Raw genomic sequence first — 15,789 nt, forward strand, 5'->3', positions numbered from 1 at the left:
GAAAGGTAAGTTATTTTTTTACGCTTTAAAAAAATCCCCATTCAATAACTTTCAAAATAATCTGAAACATTTTTTTTTGCAATCTCCCTCCAAAATATGGATTCTTAAAATAATATTAAACATAAAAAGTTTTAATTTTATTGCAATCCAATAAAAAATATTGATTTCGTGAATAAAAATTTGTTTATTTAAGTAAAATTTACGTGATTTCTGCGAAAATCCTAATGTTTATCATAAACACAATAATTTGATTCGAAGTTGATTCAATTGTTTGACAACTGAACAAAAAACTGTTTTTTCGGCATTTAATATATATATATATATATATATATATATATATATATATGTGTGTGTGTGTATATATATATATATATATATATATATATGTGTGTGTATATACATGTATACATATATGTATATGTATATATATATTTATGTATATATATGTGTATATATGTGTGTATATATATGTATATAAATATGTATATATGTATATATATTTATGTATATATATATATATGTATGTATATATATGTGTATATATATATGTATATATATGTATATGTGTGTATATATATGTATATGTATGTATGTATATGTATGTATATATATATATGTATATGTATGTATATATATATGTATATCTATATATGTTGTATGTATATATGTATATGTATCTATATGTGTATATATATGTATATATCTATATACATATGTATATATATATATAAAATACATATACATAATTTTATATAGATATACAGTTCTGGGGAAGAAACAATTAAAATAGAATGCTTTCATACATCTAGTGATCTCTACTATAAAGGGGTGGGATTTAGCTGCTTATCGGGTTTGTCACGGGTATTTTCATTAAGGGCGTGCAAGAGTTTGTAGAGGTATAGGATATTTTCAAATGTAAGTAATTTTCTAGCAGGGCAAAGAGAGCCCACCTTCTTCGCAGCAGTCTTGGCAATGATCTCATGTTTCCTTCCTTAGACTCGTCTAGCTGAAAAAATTATCAATAATTTCCCCCACTCTTAATCTGTGCCTGAACATAAGCATATATTCCATGAACAAAGTTTCTTTCTTAGAATACAAACCTGTGGAACTCTTCCATTTGCCTGCTTTCCAGCTGACTATAATATCGTCATTTTCAAGTTCAACCTAAACATGTTCTTAATGATGCGTTTCCCTTAAGTAATCCAATTTACCAACAATTACGACGACAGTGTTGCATTGACCACTGTATGCTTATTAACCCCTATCCTCGAGTGGCATCTGGGCCTTAATAATGGTGACTCTTTTGTAAATAACATCATAAGTCAAACGTAGGTACCTAAAATTTCAAATGTAAAATTTTCACTGACTCTAAAAATTACAATAATTTATTATGATTTCTTCAACTTGAAAAAATATATTAATTATTGTGTAGAAACAACTTTAAAAAATAGCAATTGTTACAAACTATTAAAAACTGGGATCGCAAATTTAAATCCAACCTGTTACAGCATTTTGTAAGAACATATTCTGTTGAGATCATACAATTCTATCAAGTTTCTTCTGTGAACAACTTGTGCTTTAGTTCAAATTAAATAACTTTATATCTTTTAAGTCTGCACTTTATAAACCACACACAAAAAACTCAAAGATAATGATAATCATATGAAATCATATTGAATTCAATAAAAATATCAATAGCAATGAAAATCATGTGAAATCATTTTTAATTCAATAAAAACTCAATAATATTCATAATCAAATGAAATAATATTTAATTGAATAAAAAACTCAAACATCATGAAAATCATAATTCAATAAAAACTCAATAATAATGATGATCATATAAAATAATATTTAATTAAATAAAAAAACTCAATAATAATGATAATCATATGAAATAATATTTAATTCAATAAAAACTCAATAATAATGATAATCATATGAAATATTTTATTAAATAAAAAACTCAATACTAATGATAATCATATGAAATAATATTTAATTTAATAAAAAACTCAATAATAATGATAATCATATTAAATAATATTTAATTCAATAAAAACTCAATAATAATGATAATCATATAAAATATTTTATTAAGTAAAAACTCAATACTAATGATAATCATATGAAATAATATTTTACTCAATAAAAACTCAATAATAATTATAATCACATAAAATAATATGTAATTCAATAAAAAACTCAGTAATAATGATAATCATACGAAATTATATTTTATTCAATAAAAAATTCAATAATAATGAAAATCATAGAAATAATATTTAATTCAATAAAAAACTCAATAATAATGAAAATTCATATGAAATAATATTTAATTCAAAAAAAACTCCATAGTAATGATAATCATATGAAATCATATTGAATTCGATAAAAAAAATCAATAATAATGAAAATCATGTGAAATCATTTTTAATTCAATAAATACTCAATAATAATCATAATCAAATGAAATAATATTTAATTCAATAAAAAACTCAAAAATCATGAAAATCATAATTCAATAAAAATTCAATAATAATGATGATCATATGAAATAATATTTAATTAAATAAAAACTCAATAATAATGATAATCATATGAAATAATATTTAATTCAATAAAAAACTCAATTATAATGAAACTCATAATTCAATAAAAACTCAATAATAATGACAATCATATGAAATAATATTTAATGCAATAAAAACTCAATAATAATGATAATCATATGAAATAAGATTCAATTCAATAAAAACTCAATAATAATGATAATCATATGAAATAATACTTAATTCAATAAAAAAACTCAATAATGATAATCATAGGAAATCATATTTAATTCAATAAAAAACTAAATAATAATAATCATATGAAATAATATTTCATTAAAAAAATCAATAATAATGATAACCATATGAAATAATATTTAATTAAATGAAAACCTCACGTTTATAATGTATATATTCAACAAAGATATCTTAAAATGGCAATGGTTTATTAAACTCAATAAAAATGATTTACATTTTCAGAGCATATGTAACTTTATTAAACATTAAATTCACATACATATTGTTTAAATTACTGCGTCTTACACGTGTTTCATTGCATAAACCATAAAAATCATCAGACTTTTCATTCATCAACGAAAATGTTCATTTTTCTTGGTTCAAAAATGAAACGTAATTTTAAAGCGAATTAAAAAGATTTAAAAGATATAAATATCCCAAATCAAGTAACTAAAGTTAAGGAAAAATAATTTGAAAACGAATTAAAAAGGTTTTAAAGAGCATTAATGCAGAAGAAAGAGAGAAAATTAGTTTTTAGACCATGAGTTGAATAGTTCAATTTCACAGGTCATATTTAAATCTATGCTAAGCTTTCAACATTAATACATTTTAATAATTTATACTATTAGAAGATGAAAATAATTAGGATAAAAATCATAAAGAAACTAAAAAAATATACGAATAAATATAATATGCTAAAAAAAGTTGGATGAAATAATTCGTTGAATGCTAGTAACAATTTCTTGAATTTGAAAAATTAAGAAATTATTTTAATAAAAATTAAAATAACTACTAAGAATATATACAATAATAAGAATATAATGTATATGGTATACAAATATGTAGTACCAGACGTTAATTAAAAAAATGAAATTCTGATAATCGATTATTACAATTGCTGATATTATTTGTATAATAAAATATGGGAATGATAATAATGCATTCAAAGCGTTGTATGAAATAATTTGTTGAATGAAAAAACTGTTCATTTCTAAAATAAAAGTAAAAAAATAACCTAATTCTGTTGCATTAAATTTGCTATTATTAATATTAACAAATATGTAATGTTAGGAAAATATCCAGTTTAATATCAAATAAGTGGCTATATTTTTACACATATAACTTAAAATGAAAGCTATTTTCAAAGACCGTGTTATTATCCATTGCTAAGTAACTAGATTATATATTAATTTGTATTATTCACTTTTATTAGTGTTTGAATTTATTTTTATTGTATTATAAACTTATATTTCTATCGTTAGCAATATATTTTTATAATTACCAGTAGCAACTATAGTAGTTGTATGTTTATTGTTCCTATAAATTCTTACTATTTTTACTATTATCAGTAGCAAATTCTTACTACATTATTGTTTATTTTACTTTATTAATTGCATAATTTCTTCATCTATTACAAAATACTATGGATATTATTTTAAATCTAAACAATATGTATGTGAATTAAGTGTTTATTTCTGTGATTTTTAAATGTTATACAGTTATATTTCTGGTTTTGTTGGCATGATTAAAATAAACAATGATATTAAAATATTAAATTTCATTTATTTTTTATTTGCAGACGTTCCTGTTTGAATGTTTTTGATGAATATTAAGGGACCATCCTTCTTAAACAGTATTCTATACACAATTATTTCCTTACATGGATGACAACAAAAACGGTAGCACACAACTTTATTAGACATATATATGTGAAGATTTTTTTTCTGGATTGTTAAGCAAATAGCGATAAGAACACATATTTAAATTTGTGAAATTTCTGTTTAATGTTTTTATAAATAATAAGATATCGAATTTAACATTTCAGAAAAATATGCTGATTTACAAAATAGACTATTTTAACTTTTACACAACGAAATATCTCTTATCAAACGAATGAAAAGTTATACAATTAAAATTTCTTAAGCATAAATCTAACTTCCATAAAACTGGATATTTACACTACGAAATATCACTTATCCACCCAATTAAGTGATAGAAATTGAAATTTCTTTAGCATAAAATAAAACTTGCATCAACAACTCCAGATTAAAACTGAAAAGTCAGGATAAAATCTCATATTGCCTATAACTTGGTTGTGATAACTTGCGCCAGGAGCAATTTAATTTTAATATAAATGTAAACATTACAGAAAAGCCACATTATTGTCAAGTTTTTGGCTATTCTTGTTATAAGAAATCAAAATTAGTGATACATATGAGAACTCACCCTGGGGAAAAGCCACATTCTTGTGAAGTGTGTGGATATTCTTTTATTGAAAAATAAAAGTTAGTGATACATATGAGAGCTCACATTGGGGAAAAGCCACATTCTTGTGAAGTGTGTGGATATTCTTGTTCTAAAAAATCAGTATTAGTGAAACATATGAGAACTCACACTGGAGAAAAGCCAGATTCTTGTGAAGTGTGTGGATATTCTTGTTCGCGAAAATCATTATTAGTGATACATATGAAAACTCACACTGGTGAAAAGCCACATTCTTGTGACGTGTGTGGATATTCTTGTTCTCAAAAATCAAATTTAGTGATACATATGAGAACTCACACTGGGGAAAAGCCACATTCTTGTGACGTGTGTGGATATTCTTGTTCTGACAAATCATCATTGGTGAAACATATGAGAACACACACTGGGGAAAAGCCACATTCCTGTCAAGTGTGTGGATATTCTAGTTCTCAAAAATCATCATTAGTAAGACATATGAGAACTCACACTGGGGAAAAGCCACATTCTTGTGACGTGTGTGGATATTCTTATTCTGACAAATTATCATTAGTGAGACATATGAGCACTCACACTGGGGAAAAGCCACATTCTTGTCAAGTGTGTGGGCATTCTTATTCTGACAAATTATCATTAGTGAGACATATGAGAACTCACACTGGGGAAAAGTTATATTCTTGTGAAGTGTGTGGATATTCTAGTTCTCACAAATCATCATTAGTGAGACATATGAGCACTCACACTGGGGAAAAGCCACATTCTTGTGAAGTATGTGGATATTCTTGTTCTCAAAAATCAGATTTAGTGAGACATATGAGCACTCACACTGGGGAAAAGCCACATTCTTGTGAAGTATGTGGATATTCTTGTTCTCATAAATCAGTATTAGTGACACATATGAGAACTCACACTGGGGAAAAGCCATATTCTTGTGACGTGTGTGGATATTCTTGTTCGCGAAAATCATTATTAGTGATACATATGAGCACTCACACTGGGGAAAAAGCCACATTCTTGTGAAGTATGTGGATATTCTTGTTCTCAAAAATCACATTTAGTGTCTCATATGAGAACTCACACTGGGGAAAAGCCACATTCTTGTCAAATGTGCGGATATTCTTGTTCTCAAAAATCATACTTAGTTGCACATATGAGAACTCACACAGGGGAAAAGCCACATTCTTGTGACGTTTGTGGATATTCTTGTTCTCAAAAATCATATTTATTGAAGCATATGAGAACTCACACTGGGGAAAAGCCATATTCTTGTGACGTGTGTGGATATTCTTGTTTACGAAAATCATTATTAGTTACACATATGAGAACTCACCCTGAGGAGAATTGAATGCCTACTAGACACCAACCTCGGGTGTCTTCAGTCTCACTGTAGAGGGGTTTACCAGGGACTCTGATATGAGAATACTTTTAATTTGCAATTTAAAGTAAGACTTGATCAAATATTCGAATTTAAATGAAAATGAAAAATAAAACTAAATCAACAAACTGGCAGGATGTCGCCCAGGTAAAAAGATCCCATCAGCTAATCACGGAGTCATAGGAAAATAACGGCGCATCTTCTCCTAGGTATGTTGCCACAAATAACAACACTAAGCTGGACACATCAGTCAAATTCTTGTCCTGTAATCCGGCAAACAAAGACTACGAGGAAAAGACAATATGACAAAGTAAAGGGGTCTATTCGGTAAAAGAAAACAATTTTTTATTGTCTCCTATACTAAACGTATGAGATATGGGGAGGAAAAAGCTAAAGTATTTGACGCCCAATTTAAATTGTCAACCTTACTAAAAGAGAAGACTTCACTAAGAACTTACTTTCAATTGTATCCCAAGTACATAAATATCTCTCAAAAGATGTTAGAGAGTCAATCAAGAAGAAAGTTTTTAGTGAAGCAGCGATTGATTTTACCAAATAGAACACTGCATAATTTGCCCAAACCCAGTGGAGTAGAGAGAATTTGGTCAATGGAATATGCCAAAATAAAATATAAAAAACTAACAGAAAGTTGTAAGCAATGGAAAAATATTTTTAAACACCACTGTCCAGACAAGAAAGAGATTGAGAAGGAAAAGATAACATGTCAGAATTCTTATTTTCTGAGGAACATTTTTTCTGTGGAGCAAATATCCCAGCTAAAAGAAGATGTCCAGGAAATGACTAAAAACAATATTTGTCCAATCCGTAATCCCGTCCCTATACCCAAGATCTGGCAAACCCAACAGGAAGACACTACAACAAATTCTCACCTGACACAACTCCCTGAGACAATGCCAACAAGTCCAAGTCTTAGATGTCTACCAAAAACAAACCAGAAATATACCCGACGTGTCACTGCAACTAATAATGCAACATCTTCACAGGAATGACTCCCAGCATACCCAACCCAATTTAAACATGAGCAGACATACAAACAGTATGTTCCACTGTAACATGTAACACTGGACGCGCAGCAGTTGGACCTAGAGGGAGAGCTAGCATCCAGGATAGAAGTGACACGAATTCTGACTGTTGAAGATCGTCCAAGACTGATAAAAATTTAAATGAATAAAGCCTACAAGATGCTTGTTTCAAAAGTCCATTATGCCTTCACAAGAATCTCTGCCATTTATGCACCATTGAGTGAAATAAATCATACAACATACGGAGCAGCATGGTTTATTCAGTTAAAACTCTTACACCAACACCAAGATAGTAAAAATGGAAACATGGAGACTAAATCATATAACAAAGCCTGGAAACGTAAACTGCAACAAGAAATAGATAAAATCCGAAAGGAAACTGCCCAGATATCTGCATTCCTGTCGTGTGAAACCCCAGGTGAATAAGTTTAAAACTTACTATTCCCTCCAAAACCAAATGCAAATGTCAGAAAATCAGGCTGACATAAAAGCCTTAGCTGCACAAAAAAAACAACTTTAAAGCAAAAAGTACAAATAGGCTTTTGCAACAAACCCAAGAATTGTTTATAGAGGCCTCGTTAGAGAATAGATAAAGGTAAGCTTCCCATCAACTCCAGCAGATGTTGAAAACTTCTGGAGGCCACTCTATGGGGGACACTAAAGTACATAAAGAAAACAATTGGCTAAATAATACGATTGCTCTCATGTTGAAGTCCTCAACTGTCTTTTGGCGAATCTCATGTGTTTTTGTCAGATTATTTCATCCAACACTGACTTACTTGTTGGTGCTGATGAAAGCATATATGCTAGTAAGATATCTTTCTCTGGCTTATATTGGAGTACGTAATTGTATTGCTGTGCCCGTAGCAGGAGGTTCTGTAGCCGTTTTAGTGCTGTTGATCGTGGCTTTTTGCTGATTGAGACGTGGGGCTTGTGGTCAGTCAAAACTACCACTTCTCTTCTATTGACCTACATGCAAACGCAACTGGTTTGTCAACTTGTGTTAGCGCTGTTCCTAACCCATACTCACATGCATCATTCTCCAGCGTCACTTTCTTGTGGGGGTCGTAGTATGTAAGAATGGGTGAGTTCGTGATTGTTTCTCTTACAGTCTTGAAAGGTGCTTGTTGGGAATCTGACGATGTCCACGAAACAGAGTGTAAACATATGCAGAGTGGCTGAAATGACCTCAAACTACAGTCAAGGAATGCGACTAGATACAGCCCAGAAATGGTAAACAACAGGAGTAAAACGTAACTCAGAAAAACTGTCTTTTGGCGAATCTCATGTGTTTTTGTACTGATTACATTGTCAGATTATTCACTGATGTTATTTCATCCAAAACTGGCTTACTTGTTGGTGCTGATCAAAGCATATCTGCTAATGAGATATCTTTCTCTGGCTTATATTGGAGTATGTAATTATATTGTTGTGGCCGTAGCAGGAGGATTTGTAGCCGTTTTAGTGCTGTTGATCGTGGCTTTTGCGTATTGAGACGAGGGGCTTGTGGTCAGTCAAAACTATTACTTCTATTTGTTGAGTATAGTGGTGGAATTTTTCTAGACCATATACAACTGCCAGCATCTTTTTTTTTTACACAGGCATCACCACATCATCAAGGCCAAGAGGCCACTCAATGATAAGGGTTAAAGAGTGTACTGTAGAAATTGGACAATATAGTAATCATTAGTAATAAAAATTCGGTAAATTTGATAACTTATATGGAACGACACATCAAGTACTTATTTACATTAGACTTGAACACAACATATTATAGTCAGCCGGAAAGCAGGGAAACGGAAGACAATTCCACAGGCGTGCAGTTCTAAGAAAGAAGCTTTATTCATGGGATCTACGTTTAGGTTTAGTCACAGTTAAAGAGTGGGGGAATTATTGATAGTGTTTTCAGCTAGACGAGTGTTTCTTGTGAAAGATAGGCGAGGGGGGACCATAGACTGAAGCTCAGTCGATCACTTTCCATGAAAATAACGATAAAGCAGAGACAAACTCGCAACATCTCTTCTGTGAGATAGAGGTTGCAGGGAAGAGAAAAGGACATCTACGAGGCTACAAAGTCTATTTTGAACTCTATCAAAGCAGGACAAGTCCTTTCAAGCAGCTCCTGCCCAGATGTAGCAACATTATACCATCCTTGGACGTACCCGGCTCTTATATAGATAGAGAATTGCATCAGCAGTGAAATATCTACCGGATCGATAGAAAGATCCCACCATTTTTCCAGCAGCCTTGGCAACAGATTTGATGTACGTGTTCCATTTAAGATCAGGAGTAATTGTCAAGCCCAGAAGCTTGTCAAAGCTTGAGGCCTCCTGAAGACGAGAGCCATTCATTTCAATTGATGCCAGATGTGGATCAGAATGTTTATGATGTAAAGAGAGAAGCTTGGTTTTAGATGCATTAAAAGTAACCAGTCACTCCTTTTCCCATTGTACTACGTGCTCAAGATCAGAGGAGAGAGAAGCGGAGAGAACTTGATCGTTTACTGTCTTGATGTGCTACCATAGATGTTAGTGTCATCAGCATAAATGTCTACAAATGATGTAAGGATTTGATTTGGAAGATCATTAATGTACCTATTTACAATGCCTCCCCACAGGGCACAGTTAGACAGCAGGGTCGTTTTTTAACGTGGAGAAAAGGTACAAAAATAAAAATTGTCTCAGTCGTGAAGGATTTCTCCTCCACTGAAAGAGAACGAGAAATGGAAGTGCCGCATCTGAAGAACAGATACTACACTTTGATCTTAACCAAAAGGCCAAGTGTAAGTAAGAGTTGGGCCCAGGATGGACCCCTGAGGGACACCAGCATTAATACTGTGAGCTTCTGATTTTTGCCCCTTAAATACTACTCTTATGAACCTATCTATTTCTCAATTTGTGCACATGTGTGTTCATCCACTGATATTGACCTACATGCAAACGCAACTGATTTGTCAACTTGTGTTAGCGCTGCTCCTAACCCATACTCACATGCATCATTCTCCAGCGTCACTTTCTTGTGGGGGTCGTAGTATGTAAGAATGGGTGAGTTCGTGATTGTTTCTCTTACAGTCTTGAAAGGTGCTTGTTGGGAATCTGACGATGTCCACGAAACAGAGTGTAAACATATGCAGAGTGGCTGAAATGGCCTCAAACCACAGTCAAGGAATGCGACTAGATACAGCCCAGGTGATGAGGGTACGTCAAACCAGTTGAGCGAAGGAACCAGTCTCTAAAAGAAAATGTGTTTTGTGGTTATACACACGTGCCAAAATGGCATTGAATTCGCCCTAGAAAAAGTGAGGCCTATCATACACTTGTTTAACGTTGGCAAAAGTGTTGATTCTGATGGTTTTTATTTCGATCAATATTTGTTTTATTTAAGCCGAGATATGCTCATTTCAGTTTAAAAGTTTCAAACCGCAAAAGCTTTCTTGTCAACCTAATAGTTTTCCCCACATTTAGAACACTAGTGTCTAATTGCCCTCGTACGAAAGAAAGTAAATAAAAATCATTTTATACAATTTTCTCTTTCTTTTTTTCTTTTTGTTTTAAATACTGCATATAACACGATTCTGGTTCTTTTCTCAGAAAAGCAATTGCTTGTTTTCTTTTGTTTTTTTTTTTATTTTAACTCGAAACTCCTTTTCGCCTTCATGGTTGGTATTTTTGTATTATTAAAAATATCAATAAATTTAGTTCATTACTATATGAAAACGACTATCAAGTTTAATCCGAACTTTTTACTGAAAATGTTTTTCATTGTGTACTTTTAAAACTATTGTGTTTAAATAAGCATAACCTTTTATGATACATCAAATTGCAATTAAACGAAATTATTACAATTCGTGACATCCATATTTTTTGTGAAAATTATTCTATTTAAATAAGCAGGCCTGTTATGATAGAAAGCAGTTGTGGGACCAGCATAAGGATAAACGATGATCATTGTGGACCAATAGCGTTTCCTCCTATCCAAATATATATTTCGACAGGATTCAAATAAGCATACCATTTTATGATACAGAAAACTTAAATTAATTAAACGAAATTATTACAATTCGTGTCATCCATATTTTTTGTGAAAATTAACATGTGTGTTAAAGTGTGCTTTAAGATGCGTGTAAACTTCAATCGCTTTTAAATATTTATGTATTTTTTTATTAAAAAGGTACATTTTATTTTATTTAATATCTTGACATTATAATTCATTATCGTCGGAAGTTTCAAAACATTTTAGTTAAAAAAAGTGCATTTTATTTTATTTGGTATTTTGACATAATTCATTATCGTCGAAAGTTTCAAAACATCAATTATTTTTACACTTATTTTTCTATAGAAATTTGAATGAAGTTTTTTTAGTTTTTTTTTATTTGTCATTTTTTGTTAATATGCCATATAAATGTCTTTTTTAATTTTTAGATTAATTTTTTTTTGGTGATTGTACCTATACATAGATTAGACAGAAGTATTTGGTTGTCTGAAATCTCAAACTAATATGTGACTGATGTTTGAATTTTTCTTTTAATAAGAATAAAACATGCAATTTAACATCAGTTCAAAGTTCAATCAGTTTTAAGATTATCATAAAAAACGTGTTCTAAGAGATTCGTTATGTAATAGGATCACGACTAAGAAGTCACTGCTGTCAATGATCAACTTCCTATGACAAATAGTACAAGTATGTCTATTCATAGACTGCTACAATCGTAAACTGATATCAACATAAAAATGTATATTTACTGATTTTACAGTGAAAATCTTATCAATATTCTTATACAAACGAGAAATTTCTATTATTGATTTAGATGAACAGTTAGAAATCAAACAGCGTGAAAAAATTTATTATTCATCCTTAAAAGTTCAATCTTTTATAAATATACAAATTATACAGTGATAAAATAATTTTATTTGCAGACCATCGAAGTTATTCAACCGAGAAATATTTATAAAAATGCAATTGAAAAATACATACAAAAATTTACTGTTTTCTTTTCGGATAAAGTTAATGTTAAGAGAGATATAAAGCGTCTTTCTAGGACTTTCCTCGTCTATGTTTTATAGGATGGTGCTTTTGGGGGGTATTTCATAGCATATCTTTTAAAACCTTATGTAGTCATGTTTGTGGGTATTTCGTCTTATAGATAATATTGGGTCATCAGGAGAGAATACGCACCATTTCGGGTCCTTCCTCTCTACGGTTTGTTTGCGTATCGGCTCTCCTCACTTATGTGAGGCCCAATTATATGTTCAATACAGTTAAAAGAAAAGACGTTTGATAATTAAACGGCTTTTGTTACGAGCAACGGCTTTGTACATGTTGTTCAATGTTCAAAGGCTACATCTGACATATTTGTTGGGATGTGCACATATCGAAGAAAATAATGATAATATTAGTAACAATAATAAACAATAATAATAATAATAATAATAATAACAACAACAACAATAATAAAAGTACTATATATACGTATATATATATGTATATAACTAAAGGTATATATATATACATAACATTAATAATATATATATGTATGTATGTATACATGAACACATAAAAAAATAAATCTACTCACATTAGACACTGCGAACATATCATGCGATGCGGTATTTTCGCCTAGATTGTAACGTTAGCTCTCTCTCTCTCTCTCTCTCTCTCTTGTTTCACGTATTAATGTTGTTTCTACTCGGCTGTTATAATATTATTGAATTATTTTATTCAAGTATTACTGAAACAATAATACTTGAATAAAACAATGTTATTACTTATCTGTTAACGTGTAATATCAGAACCACGCATGACAAAGACGACAGCAACAGGCCAGAGCGCCGTTCTGCCCTGATTGCACTTGAACTGTCCAGACTGGATATAGATATCGCTGCCCTTAGCGAGGTTCGCTTTTCGGGGGAAGGCAGCCTTCAGAAACACGGCGCTGGATACACACTCTTCTGGTCAGGGAGGCCTGCAACAGAGGGGAATCACTCAAGCGTTGGCTTCATGATGAAAACATCCATCGCTTCCACACTAGAAAGCCTGCCAACTGGTCATTCTGACCGCATTATGTCCTTGCACCTCCCACTAAAGAACAAGGAATATGCCACGATTCTCAGTGTGTATGCCCCAACTCTTCAAGCTAAATCTGAAGAAAAGGACATATTCTACTCAGAGCTCCGCCATGTCCTGCAGCGCACTCCTCCAGCGGACAAGATGATTATCCTTGGCGACTTCAACGCCAGAGTGGGCCAAGACGCAGATGCATGTAGGGGTGTATTTGGCAGGCATCGCGTCGGAAACTGCAACGACAATGGGCGGTTACTGCTGGAGATTTGCATGGAGCTGCAACTTGCCATTACCAAGACCATCTTCCAGCAAAAGGACAAGTTAAAGACAACCTGGATGCATCCTCGGTCCAGGCATTGGCACCTCATAGACTATATTCTAGTTCGCCAAAGAGATCTCAGAGACGTCTTACATACCCGAGTGATGCCCAGCGCATAATATCATACTGATCACCGCCTAGTGCGTTGCAGAATCCGCATCCGAATACGCCCTAAACCCATAACAAGGAAGGGAGGACTACCCAGAAAAAAGTACAACCATAGCAGGCTACAATCAGACGAGGTAAAAGCCGTCTTCCAAGCAAGCTTGCAAAATAAATTTGAAAACGACAGTAGCCAAATAGACCCCTCACCTGAACTACTCTGGGATCAACTGAAAACAGCTATCCTGCAGACATCTGAAGAGGCTCCTGGGATTCTCTACCAAAAAGAACCGGGACTGGTTTGATGAGAACAACATTGAAATAAATAACCTATTAGCAGAAAAGAGAGCGGCCCATCGGGCCCAGCTGGCCCGACCATCCTGTCCTTTGAGGAGAGCAGCCTTCCGTCATAGCTGCAGCATCCTCCAGCAAAAGCTCAGAGGTATACAAAACGAGTCGTGGTCCAACCTCGTAATAAAAACTCAACAGTGCGTAGACACTGGTGACTATAAGGGCTTCTATGAAGCCCTTAAGTCAGTGTATGGCCCCACACACCGTGTGCAGAGTCCTCTGCGCAGTGCAGACGGCCAGGTACTCCTCACGGACGTAACATCCATCCTGAGTCGTGTGTCAGAGTATTTTCAGACCCTGTTCGGAGTCGACCGTACCAATAATGACTCAGCAATACTCCGTATTCCTCAGTTGCCAACTAAAATGGGATTGGATGAGCCTTCTTCCATGGAGGAACTCACTGAGGCCATTAGACATTTGAGGTGCGGCAAGGCTCCAGGAATTGATGGGATCCCTCCAGAGATCTGGAAATATGGAGGTCCCGAACTGCACATCAAGCTCCATGAACTCCTTGCGTGTTGTTGGGAGAAAGGAAAACTCCCACGGGACCTCCGCGACTCAGTCATCATTGCCTTATACAAAAACAAGGGGGGAAAGATTGGCCTGCTCAAACTACCGGGGAATCACCCTGCTCTCTATCGCAGGTAAAATCCTTGCCCGTGTGCTTTTGTGCAGACTGATACCTGCTATCGTGGAAGACCATCTCCCAGAAACCCAGTGTGGCTTCAGAGAAAACATGGGCACAACAGACATGGTTTTCGTCCTCAGGCAACTCCAAGAGAAATGTCGAGAGCAGAACAGGGGACTTTATATTACGTTTGTGGACTTGACCAAGGCATTCGATACAGTGTGCAGAGAAGGGCTTTGGCTGATTATAGAGCGCCTCGGCTGCCCCCCCCCCCCAAATCCTCCACATGATTATTCAGCTGCATGAGAATCAGAGCGTCCAAATCAGAGTGAACAACAACCTATCAGAACCCTTCCTCATCAACAACGGCGTGACACAGGGATGCATCTTAGCACCGACTGTTCAGCATCTTCTTTAGTATGATGCTTAAACATGCAACTGAAGACCTTGACGACAATGACAATGCGATCTATATCCGATATCGCCTTGACGGCAGCTTGTTCAACCTCAGAAGGCTGCAAGCCCACACAAAGACTTTCGAGCATATGATTCGAGACCTTCTCTTTGCCGATGATGCAGCCCTTGTTGCCCATACCGAAAGAGCCACGCAGCATCTCACATCCTGCTTCGCAAAGGCTGCCCAGCTCTTTGGACTCGAGGTAGGCATGAAAAAGACAGAGGTCCTCCAGTCCTCCACCAGCCCGCTCCTCGGGAAGAGTACAACCCTCCCCCATCACCATAGGTGAAACCGAGCTAAAGACAGTACACCAGTTCACCTAACTAGGATGCACTATCACCTCAGATGCAAAGCTCGACAAGAAAATCGATAACCGACTAGCCAAAGCGAACAGTGCTTTTGGCCGACTATACAACAGAGTCTG

General features: G+C 33.4%; 1 protein-coding gene across 1 annotated transcript; it reads left to right on the top strand.

The window, feature by feature from the left end:
• Window positions 1–7,754: 7,754 nt before the first annotated feature.
• LOC145270297 (protein CFDP2-like) lies at window positions 7,755–13,946 on the top strand. The gene is made up of 2 exons (XM_080125943.1): window positions 7,755–7,852; window positions 13,238–13,946. The coding sequence occupies exons 1-2, from the start codon at window positions 7,755–7,757 to the stop codon at window positions 13,944–13,946; spliced, it is 807 nt and encodes a 268-aa protein (XP_079982069.1).
• The last annotated feature ends 1,843 nt before the right edge of the window (window positions 13,947–15,789 follow it).

The sequence above is a fragment of the Euprymna scolopes genome, chromosome 46 (assembly GCF_053919585.1).
Source record: "Euprymna scolopes isolate OS-2025 chromosome 46, ASM5391958v1, whole genome shotgun sequence".
Classification (NCBI taxonomy): domain Eukaryota; kingdom Metazoa; phylum Mollusca; class Cephalopoda; order Sepiida; family Sepiolidae; genus Euprymna; species Euprymna scolopes.